Genomic DNA, 13,246 nt, shown 5'->3' with positions numbered 1-13,246 from the left:
TGAACAGGTCAGACTTGGGGGGGAAACTCCAAATAATAACAGTAAGTTTTTGTTGAAATATTGAAGGTTCTTAATGTAACAGCCACCTCTGGACTATGAGCTAAGCAAAAGCCCCACGCTGGCCAACGTGGCGTGGAGTACACCATACTATGAGGCGCAGGAAGGGGGATGAGGGGGAAAAATTAAAAAAAAAATGGAAAAGGAAAAAGAGAAAAAAAAAGAGAGAGAGAGAGTTATGTCAACTATAGTGAGTTTTGTGTTGAATTATGGAATGTAATCAAGGTAAAGAAAAAATGAAGTGAAATTCATTAGTTATACAGTAGGGGGTGGGGGCGGGGGGTAAACTGGGGTTTCTGGTGGTGGAATTTGGGCACTGGTGAAGGGATGGGTGTTTGAATATTGTATAACTGACATATAAACCTGAGAACTTTGTAACTTTCCACATGGTGATTTAATAAAAATTAAAAAAAAAAAAAAGAACAAATGTGAATTCTCCTGAATTTCCAATTCAAAGTGACTTTTTGCTACAGCACAGCTGTTTTCCTTCAGAGACCTTGCTAGGTGGAGAGGGGAATCAATGGTCTGGGTCAGGGACAATCTTAGCTGTGCCTCTAGGACTGTTACAGCAGTGAACCAGCAGGGGCAGTAGGCTCAGCTTTACCAAACAAGAGGGTCACGTGATACTTTAGCAGATAAGAATATCACCCTCCCCCAGGGGTTCAAGGTCAGTGTCACTCAGGGCTCCACAGAGCTTCCTTGGACAAGACTCGACTTCTGGCACCTACGTTGGACCCTGGCAGATCCCAGGTGAGTGAGGATCCGTCTCGGCTCCTTTTCCCCCTCCTCCTCTCCACTGAGCACCTGTCAGCTTCTGACATGGCAATGGACTCTGGACCCCCGACACCCACAACCACAACCACAGTTCTCCAACTGCGGGAGTCAGAGTGACGCTCTGGCCTGGGAGTGGAAGATGCCTCCCCCGTTGGCTCCTGGGCATTTATGCGTTATGAATTGTTTTCTGAGACAGTTTCTGCAGCTCCTTCCCAGACCCCCGGAGGAAGGCCCAGTCTTTCTAGGTTTTCTTCCCAGGCCTCCTGCTTCCCTCAGCCTCAGTTGGGCAGAGAGGGGACACCTGGAGCAGGAGAAGGTTCCTGGTTCAGACCTATACAGCCTGCCGCTCCCCTTGAATGAAACCTCTTCTGGCATCCCTACGAGATCTGACACACACTTAACTCTCTTCCCTTGGGCTGAGCCCCCCCCCCCCCCCCCCGTTTGGGTGAGGTTCTGAAACACCATTTCTACTCAGGGCAGCTACTCAGACAGTGTCAGTGTCTGCGTGCTCTGGGATATGACTTGGGCTTGTGCGGGTGAGCTGGGCAGAGAGGGGCAGCGGCACCACTTGGGGTGGCAAAGCTTGAGACAGCGCAGCTCAGGGAGATTGGCCATGAGTTCACTGTGTGTGTGTCCCTCAGCCACTCTCTGCCCCTCAGAGAAGCTTCCCTACTGCCTGCACCCCACGGCTCCTCATTCCCTCCAGCTCCTTCTCTGACGTCAACACGCTCTGCTGTCCTCAGTCCCCATTTGCCCACGAACTCCCCATTCCTTGCCTTCTCGTTGCTGCCAGGGACCAGGTGTCTCAGGGGTGTTTGGTGTGAGTCAGATGGGAATGCCAAGTACAGGGGGAGCCCCTTTTAGGGTCACAAAACTCATACTTCAATTTATTCATGATTTCAGGGAGCCCAGAACTCATGAGAAGAGCATTAAATAAGAATGTGCTGAATCCTGAGTTCTGGGCATAGGTTGAAATATGTATACATTTCTGGGGGTGGAGGCATTAGATAGAAAGATAGAGAAGGGGCAGGGGGATCAGAGAGCATCGGGGAAACACGTTCAGTGTTCTTGGGAATCGGTTGCAGTTCTTTAAGGGGTCACTTAATCTTTAACATTATTGTTTTAAAGGCAAGCTCCCGGAGTGCACAGCCGCTTTGTAGCCGCGAGATATCTTATAGCCTACTTCTCCCTCTGGGAGAACCTGGCAAACTACTGGGAGTTTCCTCCCCACATGGGAGAGCAAAGTCCTCGTGGTGTATTAATATGCCAAAACCAGTAATAAGCTGGGTCTCATTCCCCTGACCCTGAATGAGCCTCCAATACGGAATAGCTGGAAGGACGAGTAGAGAGAGGCTTCTAAAATCTCAGGGCTTGGATGAATGGAGACATTACTGAGACCACTCAAGAAATTCAACAATCAATGGGATGATGGTAATTTTTTTAATAAATATCTTTATGATTGTTTAGCATAAATGGTTGGTTTGTACACCTGAGTTATAGACCAACAGACCCTAGCGTTGTGTAAAACTTTTTTTTTTGCAAAAGAGGTCACAAACAGAAATAGTAAGCCTGAGACAGAGTACAGAGGGAGGGGGAGGCAGACTCTACTGTAGCGCAGGGGAACAGAAACTGGGAGCAGATCCTGGAGGCTGGACTACAGACACACATCCGCATGGCCATCGTCACTTGTCTGCACACAGGCCTGTCGTTAGTCCTTCCTGGGTCTGTCTGTCTCTTTCTGCAGGCCATGTGGCTGTACCTGGGGGCCCTGGTGGCTCTGTACCACCTTGTGCGCTGGTACCGGGAGAGGCAGGTGGTGAGCCAGCTGCGGGACAAGTATGTCTTCATCACGGGCTGTGACTCGGGCTTCGGAAACCAGCTGGCCAAGCAGCTGGACCTGCTGGGCTTGAGGGTGCTGGCTGCGTGCCTGACCGAGACGGGGGCTGAGTCTCTGAAGGCCAAGACTTCCGACAGGCTGGACACGGTGATCCTGGATGTCACCAAGTCAGAGAGCATCGCTGCGGCCACCCAGTGGGTGAAGGAGTGCACGGGAGACAGAGGTACCATGCACTGCTGGGTCAGTGTCTGAAGGGGACTCACAGACTGTGCTCCCCGGCAGAATCCCAGGGGCTTTCAGCACTTGAGCCTATGAGCTTTGCTCACTCACCGACTCCCCAGCCTGAACCTCTGCTCCATGCATTGACCCGATCCCTGGACTCTGGGAAGAATTTGGCCAATGGGACAGGACAGCCTTCCTGTCTGTGCTTAAATCCTCAACAGGAAATCTCTTTTCTTGATGAGAATGTTGGGGTTCCATTGGGCTGCTTTCAGGGGGTCATGGAGCAGAGGTCAAGAGTCAATCTGGGCTACAACCTATCAGTATTTTCTTTGTTGTTACTTATGACCCAATATCCTACTGGTCAGAATGCCACTTACTGTCATCTGATATCATAGAACTTTCAACCAATGGCAAAATTATTTGGAAATCAGTTTTTCTGCTTATTGGACCAATCATTGGTAGTTTGCATCCGCATCTTCAGCATCTTTCAGTATGGTGCTAAGGCCCTCTCGAACTTACTGGTGCCACATGTCTTCTATACCCTGACTTTCTCATTGATTATTGCAAACTCTACTTGGTGTCCTCTCTCTCTCACACACACAGTCTGTCTCTATCTGTCTATCTCTGTTTCTCTCTGTCTCTGTGTTTCTCTCTCTGTCTCTCTTCAGTCTGTCTCTCTGTCACTGTCTCTATTTATCTCTCTCTCTTCCTCTCTCTCTCTGTCCCTCTCCTCCCTATCTTTCTTTCTCACCCACCATATAGCTGCCTCTTTGAAACTCATAGTTGTGGCACACACATTGCTGTCTAGACATGTAGAAATTCAAGGGACATTTTTAAAGAACAGCCATAACTTTGGTGTGTGACACCCAAAGGCTCAGGCCTTCTCTGTCCTCCAGCAGCCAACGGGCCATAGCTACAGCCCTGGCCATGGTCTTTCTTTTTTCTGCATTCCCCGTACAATCTCTCCGTGACCTCCCAAGGAGGATCTGGGGACCCCAGCTGTGGCCTCCCTCCAGGCACAGCACACTGTGGCTCTCCCATCCCCTTTGTCCAGGTCTCTGGGGTTTGGTGAACAACGCTGGCATCACAGTGCCCTCAGCTCCCAATGAGTGGCTGACCAAACAGGACTTCATGAAGACACTAGACGTGAACCTGCTGGGGGTGATCGAGGTGACCCTGAGCCTGCTGCCCCTGCTGAGGAAGGCCAGGGGCCGCGTGGTCAATGTCTCCAGTGTTGCGGGCCGTGTGTCCTTTTTCGGCGGTGGCTACTGCATCTCCAAGTATGGCATTGAGGCCTTCTCAGATTCCCTCAGGTAAGGACAGAGGAGACGGTGGCTGTGCTGCAAAGGAGCCTTTCCCAGGGCGTCCTTCCATCACCCACTTGCAGCCTCTTCCTTCTTGATCTCTGAATTCTCAGCAGCATTTTCTTTGGAGCATCCCTTTCTACATTCTGACATCCAGATGGAGCCCTGGCTTGTAGACTCTGATCTCATATATCCTTTCCTGGAGGTGGTCTCAACATAAAAGGTCTTATGTTGAACCTGAACTCTGACATTGGTTTCATGACTAAGACCCAGGAGACTGTGGGGTGCGCTTAGAGCCTTTGACTGTCTTTGGTGCATATTCCTGAGTAATCCCATGAGTGCAAACTAAAAGTGAAGAGAGGACAGCTTCTTTCCTGGCCTAACAGTGTGAGAGTTGAGAATGGAGCAGCTATGGAAGTGGTATATTCACCTCCCGGGGCATATTGCCAGCTGCAATCCAGACAGGCCTGGATGAAGTTCTGAGTTGAGAATTTTAGCACTGTACGTGTAGGTCAGGAAGCTGCCTGAGTGAGAGATGTGGTCGGCCTAGGCAACGGGTTAGAGTGATTGACAGCAAAGCCTGCTGGTTTCATTTTTGGTACAGATAGAAGTGGAAATAGCAGATGATATGATTAAATGGTGATTTACTGCAGAGGACAATAATCTACTGATAATGCTTCTGATCCATGATCTATTTGGCGAAATGTGTTAACCTTGTGTAGAGACTACATTATCAACCCTGCCATTCTCCCCACATGTCCAAATCTGGACTTTGACTTTCCACACTTTTGAGTATATATCACCTATGTGCTGGTATATACAGAGGCTAGGTGGCTTATGTTAATTTGTGTTTTATGTTTTTCTGTCACCCAAAGCACCAAACCTTATTCTTCTCTGGTGTGTTTTTAGGAGAGAAGTCTCATTCTTTGGGATGAAAGTGGCTATCATTGAGCCTGGCTACTTTAAGACTGATGCATCCAAACCTGAGGTCATTACTAAGTCTCGCCAGAATGCATGGGATCAATGCAGTCCAGAGGTCAAGGACATTTATGGGGACAAATACCTGGCATCCGGTGAGTTAATTTTGGACTGTGGGCAGAAAAGCAAGTCGTCTAGAAGGCTGGGTCCTTTATGAATGTCAGCATAGGTCCTTGTCTAAGTCAGATACACCAACAGCTTGGGACTTTTACATTCATCTTCATGACCACGTGGTTATGAAGCAGGCAAGGCATGAATCCAGGCTTGTTAGTCTTAAACCACTCTCTCATAAGAACTTACTCTTTGGAAAAACTGGAGCCTGATACAAGGGAACTCTCTTGAATTCTTGGCAACTGTTGTGTGAGTAGCTGATTTCAGGAAATAGATTTGTAATGTTCGTTGGCACATCCAGGCCATGCAATGAAATATTTCCTGAATTTCAATGAGAGTATCAGCGTGTGGTGATTATTCTTGGATTAGATTTGGGAATTTCAGAGGAAATCCAAGTAAGTGATGTGTAGCAGGTTTTTGGGAGGGAAAAGCAATTATTAACATTTTCAGTGGATGAATCGGAAACTTAAAAATTGGAGGGGCTGGAGAGATAACGCAGCACGTAGGGTGTTTGCCTTGCATGCGACCAACCCGGGTTCAATTCCCAGCATCCCACATGGTCCCCTGAGCACCACCAGGATAATTCCTGGATGCAGAGCCAGAATAACCCCTTTGCATCACCAGGTATGACCGAAAAAAAGCAAAAAAAATGGGAATAAGAAATACATTTAAGTGATCTTTCTTCCTGCATAGAGTATGAGATTTTTCAGAAGACACTGCCATTGTTGTGTGAGGATCTGACGTTGGTGACAGACTGCATGGAGCATGCCCTGATCTCCTGTCACCCTCGCACAAGATACTCAGCTGGCTGGGATGCTAAATTCTTCTTCATCCCCCTGAGTTACATGCCTACCTTCCTGGTGGATGCCTTCCTCAAATGGAAAGCCGTAAGACCGGCCAAGGCCCTGTGAAGCCTACGTAAGGTGAATCCTAGTATGGGATTATATATTGAATGAGTGGTGAGTAGAAAGAAGAAGGGCGCTCTCAATCCCCAGCATCTCTTCCTTCATTCCTTCTCAGTGTCTCATGAGACATTATGCATTCTGGAGTTTTAGGAACAAAGAAACCACCTTTATTTGGCTGAAGAACAGGGACCCACTAGAACATAGCTGTGACCTTTCTTGAGTGGAGGTTCTAAAACCCATAACCTTCTTCCCTGAAGAATTTCTCTTTTGCAGGGAGCGAACAGCTGATGGGGCTCAGCCCTAGCTGCTCTGCATCACCTGTCTCCTGTGCCTCACCCAGGGAAAGCCTAGAGATGGATGTAAGAGAAGAGTATCCGTCTGCAATGGAGATGCCCATTGGCAGCGTGCAGGTGTGGAGGCTTCCCAGCTCGACCCCTCAGCCTCAGGTGCCTAACTGTGGGTGCCTGTCACCCAGACGGCTCTGCACTCCTGGCCCTGCACATTGGCTACAGGAATCAAAGGACACAGCAAGGAAACAACTGGTGTGAAGGGCGTCATTATGCAAAGTCGAACATTATCCAAAATGTTCAATAAAATGATGTTTATTGTCCAAAGAAACACCTGAGGCCTCTATTTTAATTCATTTTAATGTAGACAGGTAGATTGGAAACCTCCCCCCTCCCCCATGGCTAAGGAATTCTTGAAAAGTAATCAAACCAGCAGCCTCAAGGCTACAAACAGTCCACCTGTGAGCTCTGGATCCCGATTAAGACTTCAGCTGGCACCAACTGAGCCCGAGAAGGCTGGCGCCCCTTGGAGAGAAGCTGCAGCAGGAACAAAGGCCAAGGAAAGGGATTTCTTGAAACCAAGGCCAGGAAAGGCCTTGGGAATCTAAAATTTTAATAATTAGGTCAGGAGAGATTTCTGCCAAGGAGAGATTTCTACCCCTTCATGGGATAGGGGAGGAGCCGGTCCTTCTTCTCCCCTGCCTTGACAGGACCCTGAGGTGATGCCCACAGATGGCCCTCTGCCTACTAGTCAGCTCCTTAACAGCCACGATCCCAGAGACACACAAACGTTTCTCGGAATCAGGCGGCTCTTGACAGACAGTCTGCGGACTTTGCATTAGGCCACCTTCGCTGGGCCACCCCAGATGGGAGCGAATGTTGTCCCTCCGCCTGCTTCCTGAGGATCCCGTGCCTGCCATCTTCCGAATACATTGGAAAATCCAGGTATGGGCCAGGAGTGACGACACATGCCGGGCCTCATGGGATATGGTGGAGCCAGTTCTTCTCTTCCCCCACCCTGACAGAACCCGAGAAGCCGACAATTAACGCCTCCCCCACACACACATACCTGCCCTCTACTTATTAAGCTCCTTAATGGTCATGATCCCAGTGACACACAAATGAATCTTGGAACCCAGTGGCTCTTGGCAGAAATCTCTCCTGACCTAATTATTAAAATTTTAGAATTCCAATATCCATGCAGCCACTCTCGTGGCAACACAACTTCATATGTTATTCATTACCAGCAATAGCAAAACATTGTCTAATGTTGCCTTTTCGGCACGTCTGAGTGTTGGGGGGAAATTCCGTATAAACTTGGTGGGACTGGTGTCAAAATATTGAACGTAATCAACGTAGAGAGATAGTAATGTGGAAATTCTGTGCCACACAGGTAGGAATAGGGGTGGGATTGGGGGTATAAGGGGGATTTTGGTGGTGGAAAATGTACACTGGTGAAGGGATGGGTGTTTGGGTGTTTGAAAATTGTATGATTGACACTCAAACACAAAAGCTTTCCAACTGTCCTCATGTTGATTCAATAAATAATTTTCTTAAGTTGAAAAAAAGAATCCTGAATAACATTTACCTGACCAGCCTGATGAAGGAGTTACTTCATCACTGAGGTCAGATGCTCAGGCCCAACTCTTTCCTCTTTCCCTCATGGTCTCTTGTGAGGCTTTCCGTTTACTTCCATCCCCCTGAGGAGGCAACACCTTTACTCTGGCCTGCGAGTTGCTGGTGTTCTTCTCCTTTCCTGGCTCATCCTTGTCTCTGGAACAACTCTAGCCCTTGTTTCCACTTTTTTAATGTGGTTGTCTGAGTCTCTTAGAGTAAAATGTAGGTTCTCATGTACAACTGGAAAGTGCTCAGGAAATCCCCTGATTGTTTCTGAAGACTCCTTGGGGGCACATCATGAGACATCCCAAGTTACAAAAGCATAATATTGTCTTCTTGTGTCCATACAGAAAGGACATTGCTTTAAAGTAAATTATTCAAAAGGCACAAGAAGAGGAGAAAGGCAATATTAACTTATATAATATAAATTCAGTATCCTAGGAAGGTCTGACTTTACAAATTAGCAGAGTCAGATTAAGGGAAAGCCGCGGATTAACTCTTTTGGGGAAGAGAGCATGGAGAAGTGATTATAGCTAAACAAAGGGATGGGAGAGATTCGGGAACACCTTGATGGGTGTGACTGGGGTAAGCCTAAACTCCGGGAAAAACTGGGACAAGCTACTCATGGCAAAGGGGAGAGGACAAAGTAATGTCATCCTACATCTCCCCCTTTTCTGTTTACAAAATTACAAAATTTTGAATTAGAAAGAGTAACAATACTAAATACAGTACAATTCCAAATCGCAGCACAATTCTAAATCACAATACAGTCTTAATAGTTGTACTAAGATTTCAGTCCGACCCTGGGCCCAGAGCAGTGCTTATAGTAAAGCGTTCAATTGTCCTGCACTGTCTAGGGGTGATGAGAGTCACCAATGATAAGAGTCATTTAGTCCTGTTTTTAAGAAATTAAGTGTCTGTATCAAAACTGAAGAGTTGTCCTGTAACAGCATCAGTAGTGGTAGCAGCAATGAGTCTCATGGGAGCAGCAAATAGAAATCCAATAAATTTCAGGAAGCACTGGATCAGTCAGGGAGCACTGGAACTGGAGCACCACAACTTCTGGCAGGAGAACTTCAGCAGGAGAATACAGACATTCTCTGGTCTGGTTCCTCAGCAGTCCTAGGTGCAACTTAGCTTATGTTTGGAAAAAACACTTTAAAGTTATTAGAGGCTTTCGCAGTTGGGGTTTGGTCTCCATGCCTGTGGATAAAGAGACAGAGGAAAGCTCCAATACAAATGGATATCCTAGAGATAAATGAGAGGGTGTTCCTGTTAAATCATTCCTTTCTCCTTCAGGAACCTGTGAGTTACAAGGAAAGGGTAAAAGTAAAGTATTCTTAATTCAAAATATGGAGGCCTGGTCGTTGTCCAATCTACAACCTGTAAAGAGGGGTATAAGGAAAGGTCTCAATGTGACCTCATAAGATGTGTAAGGAGCTAGAGGCCTTTGCTCTATCTAGGTCCTCTGATGCTGGCTCCTCTTCTTTCCTTGTGACTTCCAGCTTAGATCAGTTTGGTGATGAATCTGAGCTGGAATTTGAAGGGTTGTGAGTCTCTGGTGGTCTGAGATCCAAATCAGGTGGTTGAATTCTACTTCTGACAAGACATAATGGGACCCGAAGTTTCTTAGTGGGGTTATCTGTTGTAACAAAAGCATAGCCTTTTCCAAAGTAATGTCATCCTACACTCTATATCAGACATGAATCTATTAGGTTCATAGAAGAAAATGTAGGCAGAACTCTCCATGACATTGAAGCTAAAAGCATCTTTAAGGATGAAACAGCACTAACCATGCAAGTGGAAGCAAACATAAACAAATGGGACTACATCAAACTAAGAAACTTCTGCACTTCAAAAGACACAGTCACCAACATACAGAAAGAGCCCACAGATTGGGAAAGAATATTTACCCAATACCCATCTGATAAGGGATTAATATCCAGGATAGACAATACACTAGTAGAATTGTATAAGAAAAAAACCTCCAACCCCATGAAAAAATGGGGAAAAGAAATGAACAGAAGTTTTCCTCAAAAAAGAAAGACAAATGGCCAAAAGGCACATGAAAAAATGCTCCACATGCAAGTCATCAGGGAGATACAAATCAAAACAACAATGAGATATTGTCTCACACCACAGAGACTGGCACACATTCAAAAGACAAAAGCAACCAGTGCTGGCGTGGATGTGGGGGAAAATGGATGCTCCTTCACTGATTGTGGGAATGCCGACTGGTCCAGCCTTTCTGGAAAACAATATGGACAGTGCTTCAAAAACTATAAATTGAGATTCCATATGACTCCGCAATACCACTTCTGGGAATATATCCCGAGGATGCAAAAGAGCACAGTAGAAATGACATCTGTACCTATATATTCATTGCAGCCCTGTTCACAATAGTCAAAATATAGAAACAACCCAAGTGCCCTAAAACAGATGACTGGTTAAAGAAACTTTGATACATCTACACAATGGAATACTATGCAGCTGTTAGGAGAGACGAAGTCATGAAATTTGCTTATATATGGATAAACATGGAGAGTATCATGCTAAGTGAAATGAGTCAGAAAGAGAGGGACAGAATAGAGGGACTGCACTCATCTGTGGAGTATAAAATAACATCACATGAGGCAGATACCCAAGGACAGTAGATACAAGGGCCAGGGGGATTTACCCATAGCTGGAAGACTGCTTCATGAGTGGAGGGGAGAAGGCAGATGGAATAGAGAAGGGATCACTAAGAAAATGATGGCTGGAGAAACCAGTTGGGATGGGAGATGCATGCTGAAAGTAGATAATGGACCAAACATGATGACCTCTCAAGTGTCTGTGTTGCAAGCAATAATGCCCAAAAGTATAGAGAGAGTATGGAGAATATTGTCTGCCATGGAGGCAGGGGGAGGGTGGGAAAAAGGGGGTATACCTGGGATATTGGTGGTGGGGAATGTGCACTGGTGGAGGGATGGGTGTTTGATCATTGTGAGATTGTAACCCAAACATGAAAGCTTATAACTATCTCAAGGTGATTCAATAAAATAAAAATAATAATAATAATAAAATAAAAATAAATAAACAAATGAAAAAGAAAGGTTCCACTAGCGGAGCTATAGATATCTCATGATGTGACCCCAAGGAGTCTTCAGAAATAATCAGGGGATTTCCTGAGCACTTTCCAGTTGTACATTAGAACCTGAATTTTACTCCCAGAGACTTAGAAAATCACTGTCACTGTCACTGTCATCCTGTTGCTCATCGATTTGCTCGAGTGGGCACCAGTAGTGGAAACAAGGGCTAGAAACTTGGATGTTCCAGAGACAAGGATGAGCTAGGAAAGGAGAAGAACACCAGCAGCTCACAAACCAGAGTAAGAAAGGTGTTGCCTCCTCAGGGGGATGGAAGTAACTTGAAAACCTCACGAGACCGTGAGGGAGAGAGGTAGGGGTTGGGCCTGAGCATCTGACCTGGGTGATGAAGTAACTCCTGGCTGGCTTGTCAGGTAAATGTTATTCAGGATTCTTGTCCCCAGCCACTTAAGACTAGAAGCAAGAGACAAAGCAAAAATGTCCTAAAAGAAGCAGATTTTATTAGAAAATTAAAGCAAATAAGAAATCTAGAAAGCTCACAAAGCATGGGAGGGGATCCCAAGAGTAGGAAATCTCACAAGGAGAAAAGTTTCTCTCCTTTTTATATCTATGTAACTAGGGAGGTGAGCAGTCACTTTTCTTTTTCTTTTTTAATTTATTTTTGCTTTTTTGGGTCACACCTGGCGATGCATAGGGGTTACTCCTGGCTCTGCACTCAGGAATTACTCCTGGCGGTGCTCAGGGGACCATATGGGATGCTAGGATTTGAACCCGTGTTGGCCACTTGCAAGGCAAACCCCCTACCCATTGTTCTATCGCTCCAGCCCCGAGCAGTTACTTTTTTTTAAAAAAAATTTTATTAGTGAATCACCGTGAGGTACAGTTACAGACTTACAAACATTGAGCTTGTCATGCAATGATCGAGTACCCATCCCTTCACCAGTGCTCACTCTCCACCACCAATGGTCCCAGCATCCCTCCCACCACCCTCACCCAGTCCCCTCCACCCCACCCCGCCTCTGTAACAGGACATTCCCTTTTTGAGCAATTACTTTTAAAAGTTTTCTCATTAAGCCTAGAGGCATCCAATCTCCTGCCTTCAGGGTTCTTCTAGTCTTGATGTCAAGATAAAGACAGGAAGACCATTAATCTGGCTAACAGCTGGCCAGATCAACCTCTCATACAAAGGACTTAATGTCTCCATGATGAGATATAGCAAGTTACACTAATTTTCTTCTAAGGAAACTTTTTTTAAACATTCTGTTAGCAAAGTTATTGATAGAAAGCAATATAAAATAAATTATTGAGGATCTACAGACTTAAGGGGCAACTGAGAAAATTGGAGACAATTGTGGAGGAAGGGGTAATGGTGTTGGGATTGGTGTTGGAATAGTGAATGCCTGTAACAAATAATCATGAATAACTTTGTAAACCACAGTGTTTATATAACATGTAGGGGGGAAATTTACATATACTGTAGGCCTTACATGTTCCATGTAAATTCCAGTATATAATAATATAGAATTGCTTTAAAAAGGTTTATGAATGACAGGTGAGACATAACTACTACCATAATAAGATCCAAGTATAAATGAAATCTAATTTAATATGCCTTAGATTCCAGGATTGAAAACATATATATGTAAATAAGAATAGCCATTTTACTCTGTTGCATTAAATAGTTTTAATTTTCTTATTTATGTAGGTCAAAATCATAAAATATTCACAATTGGCTCTTACTGATTTATTTTGTCATCATTCTATTTGCAATTTCTTAGAGTTTTGTTGGAATAAGCAATATAAAGTAAATTTTTTATGTGCCTAAAGTGGCAGGTTGTGATTGGGAGGGAAACTGGGGATATTGGTGGAGGGAAGGTCACTGTAGTGTTGAAATACTAGATGTTTGAAACAACTGCATCCTGAACAACCTTGTAAACCATGGTGTTCTAGATAAACACTAATTTATATTAACTTAAAGACATTGGAGCTATAGCACAGCGGGTAGGGCTGACCCGGGTTCGATTCCTCCGTCCCTCTTGGAGAGCCCAGCAAGCTACAGAGAGCCTGG

The 13,246-nt window shown here is 45.5% G+C and overlaps 1 protein-coding gene across 1 annotated transcript; it reads left to right on the top strand.

The window, feature by feature from the left end:
* Positions 1-740: 740 nt before the first annotated feature.
* LOC101552423 (retinol dehydrogenase 16-like) lies at positions 741-6,730 on the top strand. The gene is made up of 6 exons (XM_004601624.2): positions 741-807; positions 2,576-2,891; positions 3,945-4,203; positions 5,104-5,267; positions 5,977-6,206; positions 6,462-6,730. The coding sequence occupies exons 2-5, from the start codon at positions 2,579-2,581 to the stop codon at positions 6,192-6,194; spliced, it is 954 nt and encodes a 317-aa protein (XP_004601681.2). The 5' UTR covers positions 741-807; positions 2,576-2,578; the 3' UTR covers positions 6,195-6,206; positions 6,462-6,730.
* Positions 6,731-13,246: the final 6,516 nt, after the last annotated feature.

The sequence above is a fragment of the Sorex araneus genome, chromosome 2 (assembly GCF_027595985.1).
Source record: "Sorex araneus isolate mSorAra2 chromosome 2, mSorAra2.pri, whole genome shotgun sequence".
NCBI classification, from domain to species: Eukaryota; Metazoa; Chordata; class Mammalia; order Eulipotyphla; family Soricidae; genus Sorex; species Sorex araneus.
The sequence above is the reverse complement of the archived record's forward strand: the minus strand, read 5'-3'. Positions and strand labels throughout refer to the sequence as shown.

Bases quoted from the DNA above. Each gene is read 5' to 3' on its own strand.
- LOC101552423 (XM_004601624.2), top strand. From the start codon at position 2,579: ATGTGGCTGTACCTGGGGGCCCTGGTGGCTCTGTACCACCTTGTGCGC. The intron at 2,892-3,944 runs GTACCATGCACT...CCCTTTGTCCAG, and splicing joins GGAGTGCACGGGAGACAGAG to GTCTCTGGGGTTTGGTGAAC. The intron at 4,204-5,103 runs GTAAGGACAGAG...GTGTGTTTTTAG, and splicing joins GCCTTCTCAGATTCCCTCAG to GAGAGAAGTCTCATTCTTTG.